Raw genomic sequence first — 22,165 nt, 5'->3', positions numbered from 1 at the left:
ATATTTTTTATATAAAAAAAAAGCTTTACAATGTCCTCACGCCAGCTAGCCAACTCACACCACGACCTTTTGCACAGTTTGATGCCCCGGATTGTGCTCCCTTGGTGCCCACATGGCACGGGCTCATGCTCACTCCAACTAATTTTATTAACAACCCAATCGAACTTATTTCTTTCTCTTCCACATACACAACCCAACCTAACCCAATTTTACACTTTTATTCACAACCCAACCCAAACCAATTATTTTAATACATATATCTAATTAGGTTTTAATTAACTTTTTATTAAAACTAAAAAAATGTTTATTTTTTAAACAATATTATTTTAAGTATAAAAAAATATTAAAAAAGATAATATCATAATTCTATAAAAGTACCTTAAATTTTTACAAGTATTAAAAATTACATATGATAATATTAAAAATTACATATTTTTAAAAGCGCTCCGTTTTTAATAAGTTAAATAATATAAATTATTAAATAAAAATCAAATTATATTAAAAACAAATTGTTTGAAAGAAATTACGACATAGGTTGGGGTTGTGATCTAGGTAATGGGATAAAAAGGATTTAAACTTTTTGTTTATTCCTTAAATAGTGTCATGACCTCTTATAAGTTCAAGCCAATTTAGTCATTTTTTTAAGATCCTCGTTTTTCCATGTTTTTGCAATTTTGCGCATGGACAGCGGACAGACGCAAGCTGATTTGGTTGTGTTGAAGCTTGAACGAGAACCCAGGGAGGGGGGTAAGGTATTAACAAAAATCATTAAGCCTGGGTTCAAATTTTTGATTGAAAACGGGTAAATTGACACTACATATAAAAGTTTTCAAACGAAAAACGGATAAATTTACACTACTGCGCAAAAAAACAGAGGGGGGGGTCACTATGCTTCGCCCATGCTTGGCAGTTGGCGCCTAGGCTAGTGTCTACGGTACATGTTATAAACTCAATTAACGGACTTTATACTCACTTTCTTTGTATCAAAATATGCCCCATGAATAGTTGTTACAAAATTGATCTACAAACTTATTGTAATGTACACAATGTTTTGGATCTTGAGATGTAACATATACCATGCATTATTATTACTCTCAACCTATACATTATACACTGCCATAAAACCTAGGTTAGGTTACACAACAATCAAATGTACAATTTAAAATGAGAAAAAGAATACCAGATTATGTTAGATTTTAAGAAGCAGATTGTGATGACGGCAAAGTTGATGTCTGGAGCTCTCTTTTCTTTTTGGCCACTTCAACAGTGGCTTTCTCTCGTGGTGGGACCCGCAAGTACGCTTTCATAGCGTCGTACACAGTAAATCCAACTGCAACGGACGGTACAGCCTGAAAGTTGACAAATTACCAACCAGATTATCAGAACCTATAACTTTTTGCTATTGACTGTATTTAACATGCTTTCAATATTTCCATGTCACCATAATTAACTGTATTTTCAAGTATTTTACCTTCAGATAATTAATGCTCAGTCCTGAAAATAATTGCTTCCATCCTTCTTTCTGTATAATCATAAAAAGAGTTCCGATTGTTCCTTTAACTGCGCTGTTTGAATTTCGCAGCCGTTGAACCTGTGATAATCGAAACTGAGTGGTTGATATAATGCTGCTAAATATGCAAAAAATGTTTGGTTGATAAAGTCGGTAATATGGTGCAAATTGTTTGCTAAAATCATGAAGAAGTGCTGACTTATGTTTATACTTTGACACTTAGGCCCTGTAAAGAAAACTGGATTTTATAGATTACCTGCATTTGCCTTCGCACGACATCTAAAGGATATGTGAAAGTTTGACCAAGTAAACCAGCAACAGATCCACAAGCAAGTTTGACTATTATATTCTTTTTGTAATCATCAGGGACATGGCTTTTCATTTCCTCATAGAAGTAAAACTTCAAACCCGCATAAGGGAAGATTCCGTATAGGGATGGAGCTAACAAAAAAGATAAAAAAATGTTAAAAATAAATCAATATCTTATCTGCATCATAGATCATATCTAAGCAATATAAAGAAAAAACCATAGTACACTAGAGTGGGCTATTTTGACCCATTTATTTATGAGTTCGCCATTCGGGTTAAATTTTTTCTCAAACTTATCAAAAACATAAAGGGGCCAATTTATATGTTTCTAGAACAGTAGGGAAACTGATTTTTATTTTCTTTATCTATGCAATGCGTAAATTTACTCTTTTATTTCAGAATATATTTGAAAATTTAAAACTTTTACAAGGATGTGTATGAAAATAATCCATACAAACATGTAGCTAGCTAATAAAGAAAATGGGTTAATATAACTTTTACAAGGAGTGATCTTTTTAATGCATGAAACCTCTCCTTATTCAATTTCTTATGGAAGAGTAGTCTTAAAATAATATAACTTTAGGTTAGATTCATATACATTATATTAAAGTTCAATATTTCAAAATTATCCTTCTAAATTTTGTTATAGTATATCGTATTCACTGTTTACACACTGATTGCCCATAGCAATTTTGAACATCTAGAAGGACATATATGAAGTTGACTGCAATACTTTTACACCATCAATGACATTTCAATTGATAAAAAACAAATTAACAAAAAAGTGTTCCGAGTCAACTATACCTACACCACGATAAAGGCCTCTCATCCCAGCGTCTTTATAAGTTTTTGTAAAGCAATCTCTAATTCCTCTAAATGCTTGTTCCCTAACCATGGCTCCTTTAACATTCAATTTAGGAGTGTCCACAACCTATACTGTCATATAATAACTTTTGGTCAAAAGTCAACAATTTTAGCAGACATGGCATAATAATCCATTTACTTTGACAATTAGCTAAATGGGAATGAGACAACAGGTTGAGCTATTTAAACAGGTTAAATGTCATCCTCGTTATTTTTTATGCATACAACCTCCTAAATCACTTTATCCAAAGGTTTGCTATTGTTGTTACAATATAGTTTTTTTAATTAATAATAAATGGCTTCATTTTATTTAAGAAAGTTATTAAAAATGTTTTATACCTGGTAAGCGAGTTTAGTTCTAACTAAATCAAGTGGATATGTAAAGAGAACCGCAGTTCCACCAGATAATGATCCTGCAACTAGATCAACAACCGGCCCGTTGCCCATGGCAGGAAAGTGATAGTTAATCTGCCTTCTATATTGTTCATACGCCATATAATGTAATGCTGCATAAGGAACGATCCTTGCAACACTAGCTCCATTTCCACTGCATACAATATTACATATTATATAAATAAAATTATCTAAAGTTCATATCTTTTCCGTGCAATTTGGCCAAGAAAGAACAGCAAAACTTTAATCTAACCTGTAAAATCCTAGAAGCCCTTCGGTCTTTGCAATCCTTCTAAAAGATGCTAGCAATCCTATATTCTGAAATTCACTTCTTGTCTGTAACATCAACAGTAAAGGAACACATATGGTTACTTCTTGATATATAAACATGTAAGAACAGAAAGCAGGTAAACTGAAAATTTATCATAGATCAAAGAGAATATATCATAAAATAGTAATCAAGTTTCACCATTGTTACACGTAGGCCGTCAGTAAAACATTTTTGAAATATATAGTTATGCATATGTACTGCAATCATGAACCATCTTTATAACTTTAATCTAACCTAATGCTTTCAAAAATAAAACAAAATAAATTCAAAACGCTGAACCGTTAACAAATCCAGCAGGTTCAGCCAACACCCAACTCAGCTGGTTTGATTTAGCTGTTCGGCAAATTTTTTTTGTCAAAACTGGTCGAATTGAGCCTGGTGTTGTAAAAATCGTGATTAGTCACCGATTAAACGCTAATCGACTTGCTACTGATTCAATTTCACCAAAGCAGTGGTCAGTCAAATTGAGTCCAAATCAGTCAAAAGGGGTCAAAATAAGTGTTTGAAAATTACATATAAAACTCCAATCGGATTAATCAGTAGTTGGTACCCGACCAACGCGTACAGAATTCTACAAATGGACCCTGAACACCCTAATGTAATCTAATGGGCTTTTCAAAAAGCTCGCAACTCGCTCGATAAAAGCTTGAACAAAACTAGTTAAAAAAAACTTGATTTGAAACAACCTGAGCTGAGCTGGCTCATTTTCGAAACCAACCCAAGCTCAGCTCAGGTCATGGCTCGATCGTTTAACTTCAAAATCGAGGTCGAGCCTAGCTGAGCTGCCAGCAGCCCAGCTAATTTGTTATTTGTGAAAATTAGGGTTTAGGAAGGTTTTATCAATGAAACTCAACAAATCACATTAATAATATAAATAATAATAAATGTAAACCCTAACCTAAACAGAATCACAATGAATAATAAACCTGAAACAAGATCTTGAGGCGCTCGAGAGGAGCAACGACGGTCTTGGCAACGCCACCGGCGATCAATTCTCTAGCAAACAAAGGTATACCTTCTACTGCATCATCTTTGCGCATCCTTGCCTCTCTCTCTATAATAATAATCTAGAGAGAGAAAGAAAAGAGATTATTATACTAATAATAATATTATTATACACGACGACTAATGTGAAGAATCGAGATTATTAATGCTATATATTTCGTGAGAGGATGGACAGGATGCTTGATCAATATATACGGCTACTATTTATATTATTTAATTTTATAAACATGTTCTATATATACATATAAATATTCTTTCTACATTACTTTTATTTCTGCCTTACACGAATATAAAACCTACATAATCTCCTAGTTATTTTTAACTTTTCCTTTTCTTATTATCGTAGTTATTTAGTATATGATGTAATAGTTTTCACCTTTTTAATACATAAGACAGATATTTAGTCACTTAATTTCGTTCTCTCTCTTTGGTTAAGTCAATGAAGGATTTTGTGTGACACCCGGTAAATTCCCAATCCCTTAAACCAAGTAATCAACCTAAATATTAGGTAATTGTTATATGCGCCCTGCGCGAGCGCGCCATATTAGAATCAGCGCGTGCATTTGTTATGTGCGCCCTGCGCGAGCACGCCATGTTAGTCAGCGCGGGCATATTATGTGCGCCCTGCGCGAGCGCGCCATGTTAAGAACCAGCGTGGGCATATGTTATATGCGCCATGCGCGAATGTTTTGGCTTTATGTTTTCATGTACCTTAACGTTATGTTGTCTAATGGGTTGACCATCCCGCATGATGCTAAGGCGGGTGCATCCTAAATCGTTTATGCGCGTGCGGAAGGGAACTAACCTCCCCGCATGGCGGGAACATTGAGAGCTAGTTTGTCTGAAGCTCCAAGATGGAATTGACTTCAACATAACTGATCACTATGTTGAAATACCAAGACCACCTGGAGAATCTACAAATGAAACTCAATGTCCTAACTGCGAGAAGGTTACGCACCTACCCGCAGCAAAGAAATGTCCTTCACGCAGAAAGCTATGCGCACAAAGTGATACGCACAGAACACTTAGTCTATTCTCCAGACGTAAGGAGATTACTCCCGCCCAAAAGGAAACAGTAGCGTGTTTCAGAGATTTTCCACTTTTTACTGTACACGGACAAAAGTACCTGAAAAAGCACACTGTAACATGAAAAGTCAACTGTCAGCCACCCTATTCTCACCAACCCCAGACCTGCATGTCCTGACCAAATCAAATCAAAATCTTTTATCCACTACTCCACTTTTAAATAAATAATAATAATTTCCATACCTTATCATCATTACACCTAGATATGAAAAGATTACAATCCCCTAAAGCAAGGGATTGTGTTCCCTTGAGTTTGCCTATAAATATGTAACCTAAACTATCACCCAAAACACACACTTCAAACTTCTCTCTTAAGAACTGTAACTTGCACTAATCATCTCCCAAGCATCCGTTGTTTTCGTTTCCGATCCTGTTACCAGGTAAGCCAAGAATATAACCTTGAGATCTGCTTTCCAACCCTTATATTCTCCTAATTCTTGATCTTAATATATATACTTCTTGTTATTTAATCGCATTCTAGACCTTCAATTCCGAGGCCAACACCAAGAAAACCCGAATCTCGATTAATCCCTTAACAAGAACCACAGGTGAGTCTCACAGCCCCTATTCTCGCTGTTTTCACTGTTTTTAAACTGTTTTCGGGGCGAGGGACACGTACTTAAATAATGTTTTATCATAGTATACTTACAAGCTATGCAAGCGATTATGTGTTTAAATTATATTTCATAATGAGCAATGCGAACGGTTATCTAACGTTTTCGATGTATGTGCGCTAGAACTCGAGTAAGTGATCACTTTACCATTGGAACTCTAAGGGTAGGGACTGCTGGTTTGATCCACCCACTCGTAGGGGTCGCACCTCTTTGCATGGACGAGTGCCTAGTATGGTCATGGGGCAGTACTATGGGTTTGAGCCCGCTCGTAGGGGTCGCGCCTCTTTGCATGGACGAGCGCCTTGTTTTCCGGCACAACGTCTGCGCGTAACCCGCGGGACGGTATTATTCGCTCGTAGTGGCAGCGCCACTTACACAGACGAGCACGGTTTTTCAGATGTGTCCGCGCGTAACCCGCGGGACGGTATTACTTGTTTCGCTCGTAGTGGCAGCGCCACTTACACAGACGAGCACAGTTCCCAGAAATGTTCGCGCGTAACCCGCGGGACGATTTTATCAGAATGTGTTGATAGAACTATGTTTTACCAAGCATGTGTTTTAATGATGCTATCAGAATTATGTTTCAGAATGATTTTTATCAAGATTATGATGCAATACGATTTATCAAGTTACTAAAACTTGTGAACTCACTCAGTTTATACTGATTCAAATGTTTTTACGTGTCTTTCAGGAGATAACTAGGTAGCGCATGGAGTCACACTTAGAGCACCTCACGCTGAACATCTAAAACTAGCTTTTTGGAAGATTTTAGTTCTATCCCTTCGATGCGCGTGGTTGTTCCCGCCGCGCAAGGGGATACGGCGTGGAAATCTTCAACAGTTTTTATACTTGGATGTTTTTATGTAATTTTTTTAAACAATGTAATGTATTTGTATTAAACATTTCATGCGCAATGAAAATCTTACTTTGAATGTTTGCAATGGCCCGTGCTTAATTATCAATCCCCACTCGCGCGCGCCCGGCTGTTTCCGCCGCTCAGGGCCGGGTGTGACAGATTGGTATCAGAGCCCTGGTTATAGCGAACTAGGAAAAGAAGTTTTAACCTAGACTATAACCGTTGGGGAATCGCATGAAATATTTTTCAAAGAAAATATTTTCAAAAGAAACTATACACACACTTAGGAACACGGGTCACACAGTGTCTAGTGAATAAAGATAAAGAACATTATGTGCTCAGAGTAAATGCGCTAAGTTTAATATATTTTCATTCTCTTTTAAAGCGAGAATGCCTCCAACTAAAGCCAAGGGAATTACCATGACACCCGAGGAACTCGCGGAAATAATCGCGCAAGCGATCGCGACACATGAGGCCAGCAAGGCCGAATCAAGTCAGGGTCGTCAGAATGAGACCCCAGAACCCGAATCAGGAGCCATGGACAAAGGATGCTCCTACAAGACATTCATGGCCTGTAAGCCTTGGCCATTCAAGGGTACCGAAGGGGCCATTGGGCTCTACAACTGGATTGACAAGATGGAAACAGTTCTCTCCATTAGCGGATGTAGTGAGAACCAGAAGGTCCTTTACGGGACCTGCATGTTCCAAGAAGCAGCTTCATCTTGGTGGAAGCTTCAAGTGAAGACCTTGGGGCGAGAAGTTGCTCTTCACAAAACCTGGGAGGAGCTGAAGGAGATGATGATGAGAAAGTTCTGCTCTCGCGCAGAAATCCAGAGTCTGCAGCAGGAATTCTGGAACCACACCATGGTAGGAACGGATATCGACGCCTACAACAACCGGTTCAACGAGCTTTGCCAGTTGGTGCCAGACATGGCAAACACGGAGGAAAAGAAGATCGAGAGGTATATCTTTGGGTTACCTCCTGTTGTTAGGGTTCCGCTCAACGCCGCAGCGCCTCCAACCTTTGATGAGGCGGTAGCGCGGGCCATCACCCTTACAAGGGATACGGTCCGTGCGGGTATGTTAACTACGCGCGGAATCGAGCAGCGAACCTCTGATCCCAAGAGGAAGTGGAACTCTCACCACCGAGGGTCCGACTCCAAGCAACCACCGTTCAAGAAGCAGGAGAGCGTAAGGGCTTACGCGATCCAAGCCGCGGAGCCATCAAGGAAAGGATACAGCGGGCCTCGCCCATGGTGCAACAAATGCAAGTATCACCACGAGGGTGAATGCGCAAGAATCGAATGTGCCAAATGTGGCAGACCAGGGCACAAGACGATGAATTGACGTGTCAGAGAAGCTGGAGCAAGCGACAACTGCTACGCATGCGGGAAGCCAGGGCATTTTAGTCGGGATTGCCCGCAAAAGGGAAACCAAGCTCGCGGGAGAGCTTTTGTGATCGGCGCGGGCGAAGCTAAAGAAGAGCCGAATGTGGTAACCGGTACGTTTTTGCTTAACGGCCATTTTGCATCCGTTTTATTTGATACTGGCGCTGACCTAAGTTTTAAATCCGCTGAGTTTAAAAACTCCCTAGGCCTAGCAAGCAGTAGGCTAGACACGCCTTATACTATAGAACTAGCCAATGGTAGGCAGTTATGCGCGAACGAAAGAACTGAACAATGTGTAATAGTCATGGGAGGTCACGGGTTCAATATTAATTTGTTGCCAATAGACTTGGGAAGTTTTGACATTGTGGTAGGTATGGATTGGTTAGTCGAGAACCACGCGGAAGTTATTTGCCATGAGAAGCAGGTTCGGGTCCCACTGTTGAACGGAGAAACCTTGGTGATTCAAGGGGAAAGAATGGGAGTTGCGACGAAACTAATTTCATGCCTAAAAGCGCGCAAGTGCCTAAGGAAAGGGTGCTACGCCTTCCTGGCGCATGTAGTAGAGAAGAAAGGAGATGAGCGAAGAATTGAAGACTTACCAGTAGTGCGCGAATTTCCAGAAGTTTTCCCTGAAGATTTGCCCGGATTACCGCCGCCGCGACAAGTCGAATTTCGTATTGATTTAGTCCCAGGAGCTGCGCCAGTAGCTCGAGCGCCTTATCGATTAGTTCCATCTGAGATGCAAGAGCTATCCAATCAGTTACAGGAACTATTGGATAAGGGTTTCATACGCCCAAGCTTTTCACCTTGGGGAGCTCCAGTACTGTTTGTTAAGAAGAAGGATGGTTCTTTCCGGATGTGTATTGACTATAGGGAGCTGAACAAGCTGACAGTCAAGAATCGGTACCCCTTACCGAGGATTGACGACTTATTTGACCAGTTGCAGGGATCCAGTTATTATTCGAAGATAGATCTACGGTCAGGATACCACCAACTTAGGGTCCATGAGGAAGATGTGCCGAAAACAGCCTTCCGAACTAGATACGGCCATTATGAGTTCTTAGTGATGCCTTTCGGGCTAACTAATGCGCCGGCTGTGTTCATGGATCTGATGAACCGCTTGTGCAAACCATACTTGGACAAGTTTGTGATTGTGTTTATAGATGATATTCTGATTTACTCTCGGACCAAGGCCGAGCATGAGCAACACCTGAGATTGATTTTGGAATTGTTGAGGAAAGAAAAGTTGTATGCGAAGTTTTCCAAGTGCGAGTTTTGGCTTAGAGAAGTTCATTTTCTCGGTCACGTTGTAAACGAGAAAGGAATACACGTTGATCCTTCCAAAGTCAAGGCTATCGAAAACTGGGAAGCGCCAAAAACCCCAACTGAGGTGAGGCAATTCCTAGGACTAGCTGGCTACTATCGACGCTTCATTGAGAACTTCTCCAAGATAGCTCTACCACTGACCGCGCTAACTCAGAAAGACAAGAAGTTTGTTTGGGGCGAAAATCAGGAAGCGGCGTTTCAAATGTTAAAACAGAAATTATGTAGTGCGCCAATTTTGTCTTTACCCGAGGGGACGGATGACATCGTCGTTTACTGCGACGCTTCACATCAGGGACTCGGATGTGTCCTTATGCAGCGAGACAAAGTCATAGCGTATGCCTCGCGCCAACTCAAGACCAATGAAAAGAACTACACAACGCATGATCTGGAACTTGGAGCGGTTGTCTTCGCGCTAAAGATTTGGCGCCATTACCTCTATGGTACAAAGTGTATAATCTTTACGGATCACAAGAGCCTTCAACATATATTTGATCAAAAGGATTTAAACATGAGGCAACGAAGATGGGTGGAGTTGTTGAATGATTATGATTGTGAAATTAAGTACCACCCTGGAAAGGCGAATGTGGTAGCAGACGCGCTAAGTAGGAAGGAGCGAATAAAAACGCTACGAGTCAAGGCTCTAAGGTTGACCATTCGCGCAGATCTCTCTACCCGCATCCGAGATGCTCAGCAAGAAGCCTTGAAACCAGAGTTTGTTAAAAACGAATCCCTTGGGGGTATGATTAAGGATTTGGAGCTCAAAGAGAACGACACTCGGTATTTTGCTAACCGCATATGGGTCCCTCTCAAGGGAGGATTGCGCGAGCAAGTATTAAACGAAGCTCACAAGACGCGGTATTCCGTACATCCTGGCGCAGACAAGATGTACCAAGATGTTAAAACGCTGTATTGGTGGCCCAATCTTAAAGGCGCCATCGCGACGTATGTCAGTAAGTGCCTGACGTGTTCGAAGGTAAAGGCTGAATACCAGAAACCATCAGGGTTGCTTCAACAGCCAGAAATTCCCATGTGGAAGTGGGAACAAATCTCTATGGACTTCATCACCAAACTGCCAAGGACACCTGGGGGTTATGACACGATCTGGGTTATTGTGGATCGGCTAACTAAGTCAGCGCACTTCCTGCCGATCAAGGAAACCGATAAGATGGAAAAGTTAGCCCGATTGTATATTCGAGAAGTGGTTTCAAAACATGGAGTCCCAGTGTCCATCATTTCTGATAGAGATAGTCGGTTCACATCAAGGTTTTGGAGATCGTTACAAGGAGCTCTAGGTACTCGCCTTGATATGAGTACAGCTTATCATCCTCAAACGGATGGGCAAAGCGAGCGAACAATCCAGACATTGGAAGATATGCTACGCGCGTGCGCGATCGATTTCGGAGGTAGCTGGGATACTCATCTCCCATTGGTTGAATTTTCTTACAACAACAGCTATCACACAAGCCTCAAGGCTGCGCCGTTTGAAGCTTTGTATGGGCGCAAGTGTAGATCCCCACTGTGCTGGGCTGAAGTGGGTGACAAGCAAATGACTGGTCCAGAATTGATCCAAGAAACAACAGACAAGATTTTTCAGATACGGGATCGCCTTAAGACAGCGCGCGACAGACAGAAGAGCTACGCAGATGTGCGAAGGAAACCGTTGGAGTTTCAAGTAGGGGATAGAGTACTTTTGAAAGTCTCTCCATGGAAAGGAGTCCCCCGTTTCGGCAAGCGAGGAAAGTTGAATCCGCGCTACATTGGACCATTTGAGATCCTGGAAAGGATCGGTCCGGTTGCTTATAAACTCCGTTTACCCGCCGAACTCAGTGGAGTTCATGATACGTTTCATGTGTCCAACCTCAAAAAGTGCTTATCTGACGAAACGTTGATTTTGCCGTTGGAAGAGATTCACATCGACAAACAGCTGCACTTCGTAGAAGAACCTATAGCAGTAACCGGTTGGAAAGAACAAAAGTTGCGCAGAAGCAAAATCAAGTTAGTAAAGGTTCAATGGAAATCAAGGCGTGGGCCTGAATTCACTTGGGAAAGAGAAGATCAAATACGCAAGAAATACCCACACCTCTTTCAGAGCATGGCTTCTGCCAGCAACATCTCCTAAATTTCGGGACGAAATTTGCTTAACAAGGAGAGAATGTGACACCCGGTAAATTCCCAATCCCTTAAACCAAGTAATCAACCTAAATATTAGGTAATTGTTATATGCGCCCTGCGCGAGCGCGCCATATTAGAATCAGCGCGTGCATTTGTTATGTGCGCCCTGCGCGAGCACGCCATGTTAGTCAGCGCGGGCATATTATGTGCGCCCTGCGCGAGCGCGCCATGTTAAGAACCAGCGTGGGCATATGTTATATGCGCCATGCGCGAATGTTTTGGCTTTATGTTTTCATGTACCTTAACGTTATGTTGTCTAATGGGTTGACCATCCCGCATGATGCTAAGGCGGGTGCATCCTAAATCGTTTATGCGCGTGCGGAAGGGAACTAACCTCCCCGCATGGCGGGAACATTGAGAGCTAGTTTGTCTGAATCTCCAAGATGGAATTGACTTCAACATAACTGATCACTATGTTGAAATACCAAGACCACCTGGAGAATCTACAAATGAAACTCAATGTCCTAACTGCGAGAAGGTTACGCACCTACCCGCAGCAAAGAAATGTCCTTCACGCAGAAAGCTATGCGCACAAAGTGATACGCACAGAACACTTAGTCTATTCTCCAGACGTAAGGAGATTACTCCCGCCCAAAAGGAAACAGTAGCGTGTTTCAGAGATTTTCCACTTTTTACTGTACACGGACAAAAGTACCTGAAAAAGCACACTGTAACATGAAAAGTCAACTGTCAGCCACCCTATTCTCACCAACCCCAGACCTGCATGTCCTGACCAAATCAAATCAAAATCTTTTATCCACTACTCCACTTTTAAATAAATAATAATAATTTCCATACATTATCATCATTACACCTAGATATGAAAAGATTACAATCCCCTAAAGCAAGGGATTGTGTTCCCTTGAGTTTGCCTATAAATATGTAACCTAAACTATCACCCAAAACACACACTTCAAACTTCTCTCTTAAGAACTGCAACTTGCACTAATCATCTCCCAAGCATCCGTTGTTTTCGTTTCCGATCCTGTTACCAGGTAAGCCAAGAATATAACCTTGAGATCTGCTTTCCAACCCTTATATTCTCCTAATTCTTGATCTTAATATATATACTTCTTGTTATTTAATCGCATTCTAGACCTTCAATTCCGAGGCCAACACCAAGAAAACCCGAATCTCGATTAATCCCTTAACAAGAACCACATGTGAGTCTCACAGCCCCTATTCTCGCTGTTTTCACTGTTTTTAAACTGTTTTCGGGGCGAGGGACACGTACTTAAATAATGTTTTATCATAGTATACTTACAAGCTATGCAAGCGATTATGTGTTTAAATTATATTTCATAATGAGCAATGCGAACGGTTATCTAAGGTTTTCGATGTATGTGCGCTAGAACTCGAGTAAGTGATCACTTTACCATTGGAACTCTAAGGGTAGGGACTGCTGGTTTGATCCACCCACTCGTAGGGGTCGCACCTCTTTGCATGGACGAGTGCCTAGTATGGTCATGGGGCAGTACTATGGGTTTGAGCCCGCTCGTAGGGGTCGCGCCTCTTTGCATGGACGAGCGCCTTGTTTTCCGGCACAACGTCTGCGCTTAACCCGCGGGACGGTATTATTCGCTCGTAGTGGCAGCGCCACTTACACAGACGAGCACGGTTTTTCAGATGTGTCCGCGCGTAACCCGCGGGACGGTATTACTTGTTTCGCTCGTAGTGGCAGCGCCACTTACACAGACGAGCACAGTTCCCAGAAATGTTCGCGCGTAACCCGCGGGACGATTTTATCAGAATGTGTTGATAGAACTATGTTTTACCAAGCATGTGTTTTAATGATGCTATCAGAATTATGTTTCAGAATGATTTTTATCAAGATTATGATGCAATACGATTTATCAAGTTACTAAAACTTGTGAACTCACTCAGTTTATACTGATTCAAATGTTTTTACGTGTCTTTCAGGAGATAACTAGGTAGCGCATGGAGTCACACTTAGAGCACCTCACGCTGAACATCTAAAACTAGCTTTTTGGAAGATTTTAGTTCTATCCCTTCGATGCGCGTGGTTGTTCCCGCCGCGCAAGGGGATACGGCGTGGAAATCTTCAACAGTTTTTATACTTGGATGTTTTTATGTAATTTTTTTAAACAATGTAATGTATTTGTATTAAACATTTCATGCGCAATGAAAATCTTACTTTGAATGTTTGCAATGGCCCGTGCTTAATTATCAATCCCCACTCGCGCGCGCCCGGCTGTTTCCGCCGCTCAGGGCCGGGTGTGACATTTTGTATAAATGGTTTCCGTGTAATGAAAGTGATTTTGTATTGAACGCCACTGCATATACAAATATTCTAAAAATGGGAAACAAAAAGCTTTATTTTATAGGCCACTTCCATATCAAAATAAATTTTACAACACGGTTCATTTTTGTAGTATTTTACAAACCTCAATGCACAAAAATAAAATATAAATATTCTCTCTCAATATTACTATTATATATATATATATATATATTAAAAACTATTTTCGGTTAACTCACATAAACAACTATTTATCTAACTCTTGGTTCTTCTTTTAACACGTGTACCATGGTCGTTATAAGCTTATTACATCTTATTTGTTCTCTTTCTACATCTTATTTTTTTAGCTCCACTGTCACTTGATTCTCTCCACAGTTAAATCTCCTCCGCAATCATCGTCTTCTCCACCATGTAATGTCAGTACAACGTATGTCGACAGCGGCACACGGTTCTTTATGCGGGAGTTGTCTTCGTTTTTGGTTTCTATGATCTTTTCCCTGTCTTGCTACAAATTGAAAGGGTAATGTATTTCCTTTTCATTATATGTTATACTTTACTAAATCACGTGATATAACAAATGGAAAATAGTGTATACTTTAGATATGGGATATTGGTTTTTAATACTCCTAACTTTCCCTCATTGGTAGATAACACTCCCAACTTTTGATTTGTCACCCACCACTCCCAACTTTCACCCTATTTTCCTGTACCACTTCCCGTCTAAATGAACACTAATCTCGTTAATGTTTTGGACTAAAAATGTCATTCAAATTAGTTGAGGGGGTAAAAAAGAAATTTTATTTTTAACACACAACCTCCATTTCCGATGACTTCGTTTTTCCGGCGACCTTATTTTTTCCGGATAATTTGAGTTTTCCGGCTATCTCGCCTTTCAGAATATCATATCCATCATTTCACCGAGCTTCACATATGATTTGAGTTTTCCGGCGAGTTGCAGGTTTCTGGCGAACACCATATCCATCATTTCACCGCCCACAGCCCCAAACCGCAACTCCCGCCACCACCAATGTCTCACCCGGCCACCTTTCGGGATCGCCTGCGTGCCGGAAAATCGAGTTGCAAGTTTTCGGCGAGCACCATCTTCATCATATCTCCACCGGTGCACAATCTTCATGATCTCCATCACCTTTTTACACCTCTGAACCATCTCCATTTTCTGAAAAACGAGATAGTCGTAAAAATCAAATTCGCCGGAAAAAAAGAGGTCGCCGGAAAAACGAGGTCACCAGAAATGGAGGTTGTGTGTTAAAAATAAAATTTCTGATTTACCCCCTCAACTAATTTGAATGACATTTTTTGTCCAAAACATTAACGTGGTTAGTTTTCATTTAGACGGGGAGTGATACAGGAAAATAGGGTGAAAGTTGGGAGTAGTGGATGACAAATCAAAGTTGAGAGTGTTTTCTATCAATGAGTGGAAATTGGGAGTATTAAAAACCAATATCCCTTTATATATTCACACATGTTACTTTTAAGCCGATTAAAATATGTTCTCAACCCAAAAGCCCACAGCTGAAAATCTGACAAGCCCAGCTCAGAAAATAAGTCCTGTCCAGCCCATCGAAAAATAATACCAAAAAAACAAACACACATGACAACCCCAGAAGTAGAGGTGTTCCATACTTCCGTAGAACGGCAAGACCGGCCGAACTAATCATGTTAAGCGAACCAGTCGTTTAACATTATTAAGTAATGCTTTGGCTTATGTTTTATACATTCTCTTCTTTGTCTTCGATGTGCTTTATACCTAACAAACTTTTTTACTTGAGTCTTTGGCCATTGGGTAACTCTGCGACTTAAGTTTTCATTCTTTAATTGTATACGAAATTATTCGGTGGCGGATCTAAAAATATTCGTTAACAGGGTTGAAAATATGTCGCTTTGAAGCAAGACAAGTAAAAATATTTACATTAAGTCGTATTAAAATCAAACTTTTAAGTGGCATACTAATAAAATTACACAAGGCTATAACATATATAAATGAAACTGTAATTCTCAAAAAAAAAAAGGAAAAAAGAAATAATAATAATAATAAAAATAAAAAGATTTAAGTGTCAAGTCACATTTAAGTAAGTTGTTGTCCTCTCAACATGCTTCGGGTCCTCTCCTATGTTATCTCTTAATTGAATTAGGTATTTAACCATCAACACGTTCTTTTGTCTAGTCATAATGTATTAAATGTATATAGCTACACTAGTTTTTATCCCCCGTATTACGGAGGTTGTGTTTATTTTTCGTGTCTAATATTCATATTTTTTTGTATTTTAATTTTATGTATTATAAAAAAGTTAATAATATACTTAGGGTTTGATGATGAAATAGTTTCACAAATAAATGACATGTTATAACCCGTTTAAAAGCTATGAGTTTGATAAGACTCATGACCCACTTATTTTTTTACTATAAAATTGTTTCTTATTATAAATAATATATTTTTCTTAAAAAATTGGATATTAATATTTAGTATATCCATACTTTATAAGATTTGCATATTAAATACTTTGTGATATTTATTTTTATAACAGTGAGATGTTATAACTCGTTTAAGGTTATTTAGGTATGATGAGACCCATACCGTGAATTCGGGTCAAATGCACTTGAAGTCTTCATTTACAAATAAAACAATATGGTGGCTTGAGTAAATGTAAGAAACAATCATAAAGCTTTTAAATGTTTCGTTTATTTACGGGGGTTGTTTTATATTATTTGTTTTTAATATTTATTTATGTTTTGAATTTTTTTTTTATTGTATGAAAGTTAATAATATACTTATGGTTTGATGATAAACTGTTTCACAAATAAATGAGATGTTATAACCCGGTTTAAAAGCTATGTTGCTTGATGAGACCTAGGGCTGTGCAACGGTTCAGAACCGCGAGAACTGAACCGGAACCGAACCGGAACCGAAACTGAGTGAAAAGTAGAACCGGAACCTATTATAGTGTCACACCCGGCCCTGAGCGGCGGAAACAGCCGGGCGCGCGCGAGTGGGGATTGATAATTAAGCACGGGCCATTGCAAACATTCAAAGATTTTCATTGCGCATGAAAAGTTTAATACAAATACATTGTTTAAAAATTACATAAAAACATCCAAGTATAAAAACTGTTGAAGATTTCCACGACATATCCCCTTGCGCGGCGGGAACAACCACGCGCATCGAAGGGATAGAACTAAAATCTTCCAAAAAGCTAGTTTTAGATGTTCAGCGTGAGGTGCTCTAAGTGTGACTCCATGCGCTACCTAGTTATCTCCTGAAAGACACGTAAAACATTTGAATCAGTATAAACTGAGTGAGTTCACAAGTTTTAGTAACTTGATAAATCGTATTGCATCATAATCTTGATAAAAATCATTCTGAAACATAATTCTGATAGCATCATTAAAACACATGCTTGGTAAAACATAGTTCTATCAACACATTCTGATAAAATCGTTCCGCGGGTTACGCGCGAACATTTCTGGGAACTGTGCTCGTCTGTGTAAGTGGCGCTACCACTACGAGCGAATAATATAATGCCGTCCCGCGGTTTACGCGTGGACATTTCTGAAAAACCGTGCTCGTCTATGCAAAGAGGCGCTGCCCCTACGAGCTAATCAATAATTCCGTCCCGCGGGTTACGCGCGGACGTTGTGCCGGAAAACAAGGCGGTCGTCCATGCAAAGAGGCGCGACCCCTACGAGCGGGCTCAAACCCATAGTACTGCCCCATGACCATACTAGGCACTCGTCCATGCAAAGAGGTGCGACCCCTACGAGTGGGTGGATCAAACCAGCAGTCCCTACCCTTAGAGTTCCAATGGTAAAGTGATCACTTACTCGAGTTCTAGCGCACATACATCGAAAACCTTAGATAACCGTTCGCATTGCTCATTATGAAATATAATTTAAACACATAATCGCTTGCATAGCTTGTAAGTATACCATGATAAAACATTATTTAAGTACGTGTCCCTCGCCCCGAAAACAGTTTAAAAACAGTGAAAACAGCGAGAATAGGGGCTGTGAGACTCACCTGTGGTTCTTGTTAAGGGATTAATCGAGATTCGGGTTTTCTTGGTGTTGGCCTTTGAATTGAAGGTCTAGAATACGATTAAATAACAAGAAGTATATATTAAGATCAAGAAATAGGAGAATATAAGGGTTGGAAAGTAGATCTCAAGGTTATATTCTCGGCTTACCCAGTAACAGGATCGGAAACGAAAACAACGGATGCTTGGGAGATGATTAGTGCAAGTTGCAGTTCTTAAGAGAGAAGTTTGAAGTGTGTTTGGGTGATAACTTAGGTTACATATTTATAGTCAAACTCAAGGGAACACAATCCCTTGCTTTAGGGGATTGTAATCTTTTCATATCTAGGTGTAATGATGATAAAGTATGGAAATTATTATTATTTATTTAAGAGTGGAGTAGTGGATAAAAGATTTTGATTTGATTTGGTCAGGACATGCAGGTCTGGGGTTGGTGAGAATAGGGTGGCTGACAGTTGACTTTTCATGTTACAGTGTGCTTTTTCAGGTACTTTTGTCAGTGTACAGTAAAAAGTGGGAAATCTCTGAAACACGCTACTGTTTCCTTTTGGGCGGGAGTAATCTCCTTACGTCTGGAGAATAGACTAAGTGTTCTGTGTGTATCACTTTGTGCGCATAGCTTTCTGCGTGAAGGACATTTCTTTGCTGCGGGTATGCACGTAACATTCTCGCAGTTAGGGACATTGAGTTTCATTTGTAGATTCTCCAGGTGGTCTTGGTATTTCAACATAGTGATCAGTTATGTTGAAGTCAATTCCATCTTGGAGCTTCAGACAAACTAGCTCTCAATGTTCCCGCCATGCGGGGAGGTTAGTTCCCCTTCCGCACGCGCATAAATGATTTGGGATACACCCGCCTTAGCATCATGCGAGACGGTCAGCCCATTAGACAACATTAAGTTATAGAAACATAAAACCAATACACTCGCGCATGGCGCATATAACATATGCCCACGCAGGTTCTTAACATGGCGTGCTCGCGCAAGGCGCACATAACAAATGCACGCGCTGACTAACATGGCGCGCTCGCGCAGGGCGCACATAACAAATGCACGCGCTGATTCTAACATAGCGCGCTCGCGCAGGGCGCACATAACAAATGCACGCGCTGATTCTAACATAGCGCGCTCACGCAAGGCGCATATAACATAATTACCTAATATTTAGGTTGATTACTTGGTTTAAGGGATTGGGAATTTACCGGGTGTCACATTCTCCCCCTGTTAAGCGAATTTCGTCCCGAAATTTAGGAGACGTCGCTGGCAGAAGCCATGCTCTGAAAGAGGTGTGGGTATTTCTTGCGTATTTGATCTTCTCTTTCCCAAGTGAATTCAGGCCCACGCCTCGAGTTCCATTGAACCTTTACTAACTTGATTTTGCTTCTGCGTAACTTTTGTTCTTTCCAATCGGTTACTGCTATAGGTTCTTCTACGAAGTGCAGCTGTTTGTCGATGTGAATCTCTTCCAACGGCAAAATCAACGTTTCGTCAGATAAGCACTTTTTGAGGTTGGACACATGAAACGTATCATGAACTCCACTGAGTTCGGCGGGTAAACGGAGTTTATAAGCAACCGGACCGATCCTTTCCAGGATCTCAAATGGTCCAATGTAGCGCGGATTCAACTTTCCTCGCTTGCCGAAACGGGGGACTCCTTTCCATGGAGAGACTTTCAAAAGTACTCTATCCCCTACTTGAAACTCCAACGGTTTCCTTCGCACATCTGCGTAGCTCTTCTGTCTGTCGCGCGCTGTCTTAAGGCGATCCCGTATCTGAAAAATCTTGTCTGTTGTTTCTTGGATCAATTCTGGACCAGTCATTTGCTTGTCACCCACTTCAGCCCAGCACAGTGGGGATCTACATTTGCGCCCATACAAAGCTTCAAACGGCGCAGCCTTGATGCTTGTGTGATAACTGTTGTTGTAAGAAAATTCAACCAATGGGAGATGAGTATCCCAGCTACCACCGAAATCGATTGCGCACGCGCGCAGCATATCTTCCAATGTCTGGATTGTTCGCTCGCTTTGCCCATCCGTTTGGGGATGATATGCCGTACTCATGTCAAGACGAGTACCTAAAGCCCCTTGTAACGATCTCCAAAATCTTGAGGTGAACCGACTATCTCTATCAGAAATGATGGACACTGGGACTCCATGTTTTGAAACCACTTCTCGAATATACAATCGGGCTAACTTTTCCATCTTATCGGTTTCCTTGATCGGCAGGAAGTGCGCTGACTTAGTTAGCCGATCCACAATAACCCAGATCGTGTCATAACCCCCAGGTGTCCTTGGCAGTTTGGTGATGAAGTCCATAGAGATTTGTTCCCACTTCCACATGGGAATTTCTGGCTGTTGAAGCAACCCTGATGGTTTCTGGTATTCAGCCTTTACCTTCGAACACGTCAGGCACTTACTGACATACGTCGCGATGGCGCCTTTAAGATTGGGCCACCAATACAGCGTTTTAACATCTTGGTACATCTTGTCTGCGCCAGGATGTACGGAATACCGTGTCTTGTGAGCTTCGTTTAATACTTGCTCGCGCAATCCTCCCTTGAGAGGGACCCATATGCGGTTAGCGAAAAATAGATTGCCGTTCTCTTTAAGTTCCAAACTTTTAATCATACCCCCAAGGCATTCGTTTTTAACAAACTCCGGTTTCAAGGCTTCTTGCTGAGCGTCTCGGATGCGGGTAGAGAGATCTGTGTGAATGGTCAACCTTAGAGCCTTGACTCGTAGCGTTTTTATTCGCTCCTTCCTACTTAGCGCGTCTGCTACCACATTCGCCTTTCCAGGGTGGTACTTAATTTCACAATCATAATCATTCAACAACTCCACCCATCTTCGTTGCCTCATGTTTAAATCCTTTTGATCAAATATATGTTGAAGGCTCTTGTGATCCGTAAAGATTATACACTTTGTACCATAGAGGTAATGGCGCCAAATCTTTAGCGCGAAGACAACCGCTCCAAGTTCCAGATCATGCGTTGTGTAGTTCTTTTCATTGGTCTTGAGTTGGCGCGAGGCATACGCTATGACCTTGTCTCGCTGCATAAGGACACATCCGAGTCCCTGATGTGAAGCGTCGCAGTAAACGACGATGTCATCCGTCCCCTCGGGCAGAGACAGAATTGGCGCACTACATAACTTCTGTTTCAACATTTGAAACGCTGCTTCCTGATTTTCGCCCCAAACAAACTTCTTGTCTTTCTGAGTTAGCGCGGTCAGAGGTAGAGCTATCTTGGAGAAGATCTCGATGAAGCGTCGATAGTAGCCAGCTAGTCCTAGGAATTGCCTCACCTCAGTTGGGGTTTTTGGCGCTTCCCAGTTTTCGATGGCCTTGACTTTGGAAGGATCAACGTGTACTCCTTTCTTGTTTACGACGTGACCGAGAAAGTGAACTTCTCTAAGCCAAAACTCACATTTGGAAAACTTTGCATACAACTTTTCTTTCCTCAACAATTCCAAAATCAATCTCAGGTGTTGCTCATGCTCGGTCTTGGTCCGAGAGTAAATCAGAATATCATCTATAAACACAATCACAAACTTGTCCAAGTATGGTTTGCACACGCGGTTCATCAGATCCATGAATACAGCCGGCGCATTAGTTAGCCCGAAAGGCATCACTAAGAACTCATAATGGCCGTATCTAGTTCGGAAGGCTGTTTTCGGCACATCTTCCTCATGGACCCTAAGTTGGTGATATCCTGACCGCAGATCTATCTTCGAATAATAACTGGATCCCTGCAACTGGTCAAATAAGTCGTCAATCCTCGGTAAGGGGTACCGATTCTTGACTGTCAGCTTGTTCAGCTCCCTATAGTCAATACACATTCTGAACGAACCATCCTTCTTCTTAACAAACAATACTGGAGCTCCCCAAGGTGAGAAGCTTGGGCGTATGAAACCCTTATCCAATAGTTCCTGTAACTGATTGGATAGCTCTTGCATCTCAGATGGAGCTAATCGATAAGGCGCTCGAGCTACTGGCGCAGCTCC

At 40.9% G+C, this 22,165-nt stretch overlaps 1 protein-coding gene across 1 annotated transcript; it reads right to left on the bottom strand.

Annotated features, from left to right (window-relative positions):
* Positions 1–974: 974 nt before the first annotated feature.
* Positions 975–4,447, bottom strand: LOC143567949 (mitochondrial carrier protein CoAc2-like). The gene is made up of 7 exons (XM_077054223.1): positions 4,334–4,447; positions 3,330–3,412; positions 3,023–3,230; positions 2,624–2,750; positions 1,767–1,951; positions 1,472–1,591; positions 975–1,349 (listed from the first exon to the last, which is right to left on the bottom strand). Exons 1-7 carry the CDS (start codon positions 4,445–4,447, stop codon positions 1,197–1,199), a joined length of 990 nt encoding a protein of 329 aa, XP_076910338.1. The 3' UTR covers positions 975–1,196.
* Positions 4,448–22,165: the final 17,718 nt, after the last annotated feature.

The sequence above is a fragment of the Bidens hawaiensis genome, unplaced genomic scaffold, assembly GCF_021521415.1.
Source record: "Bidens hawaiensis isolate Kalapana, Puna unplaced genomic scaffold, B.hawaiensis_p1.1 tig00001236_1, whole genome shotgun sequence".
Lineage (NCBI taxonomy): Eukaryota > Viridiplantae > Streptophyta > Magnoliopsida > Asterales > Asteraceae > Bidens > Bidens hawaiensis.
The sequence above is the reverse complement of the archived record's forward strand: the minus strand, read 5'-3'. Positions and strand labels throughout refer to the sequence as shown.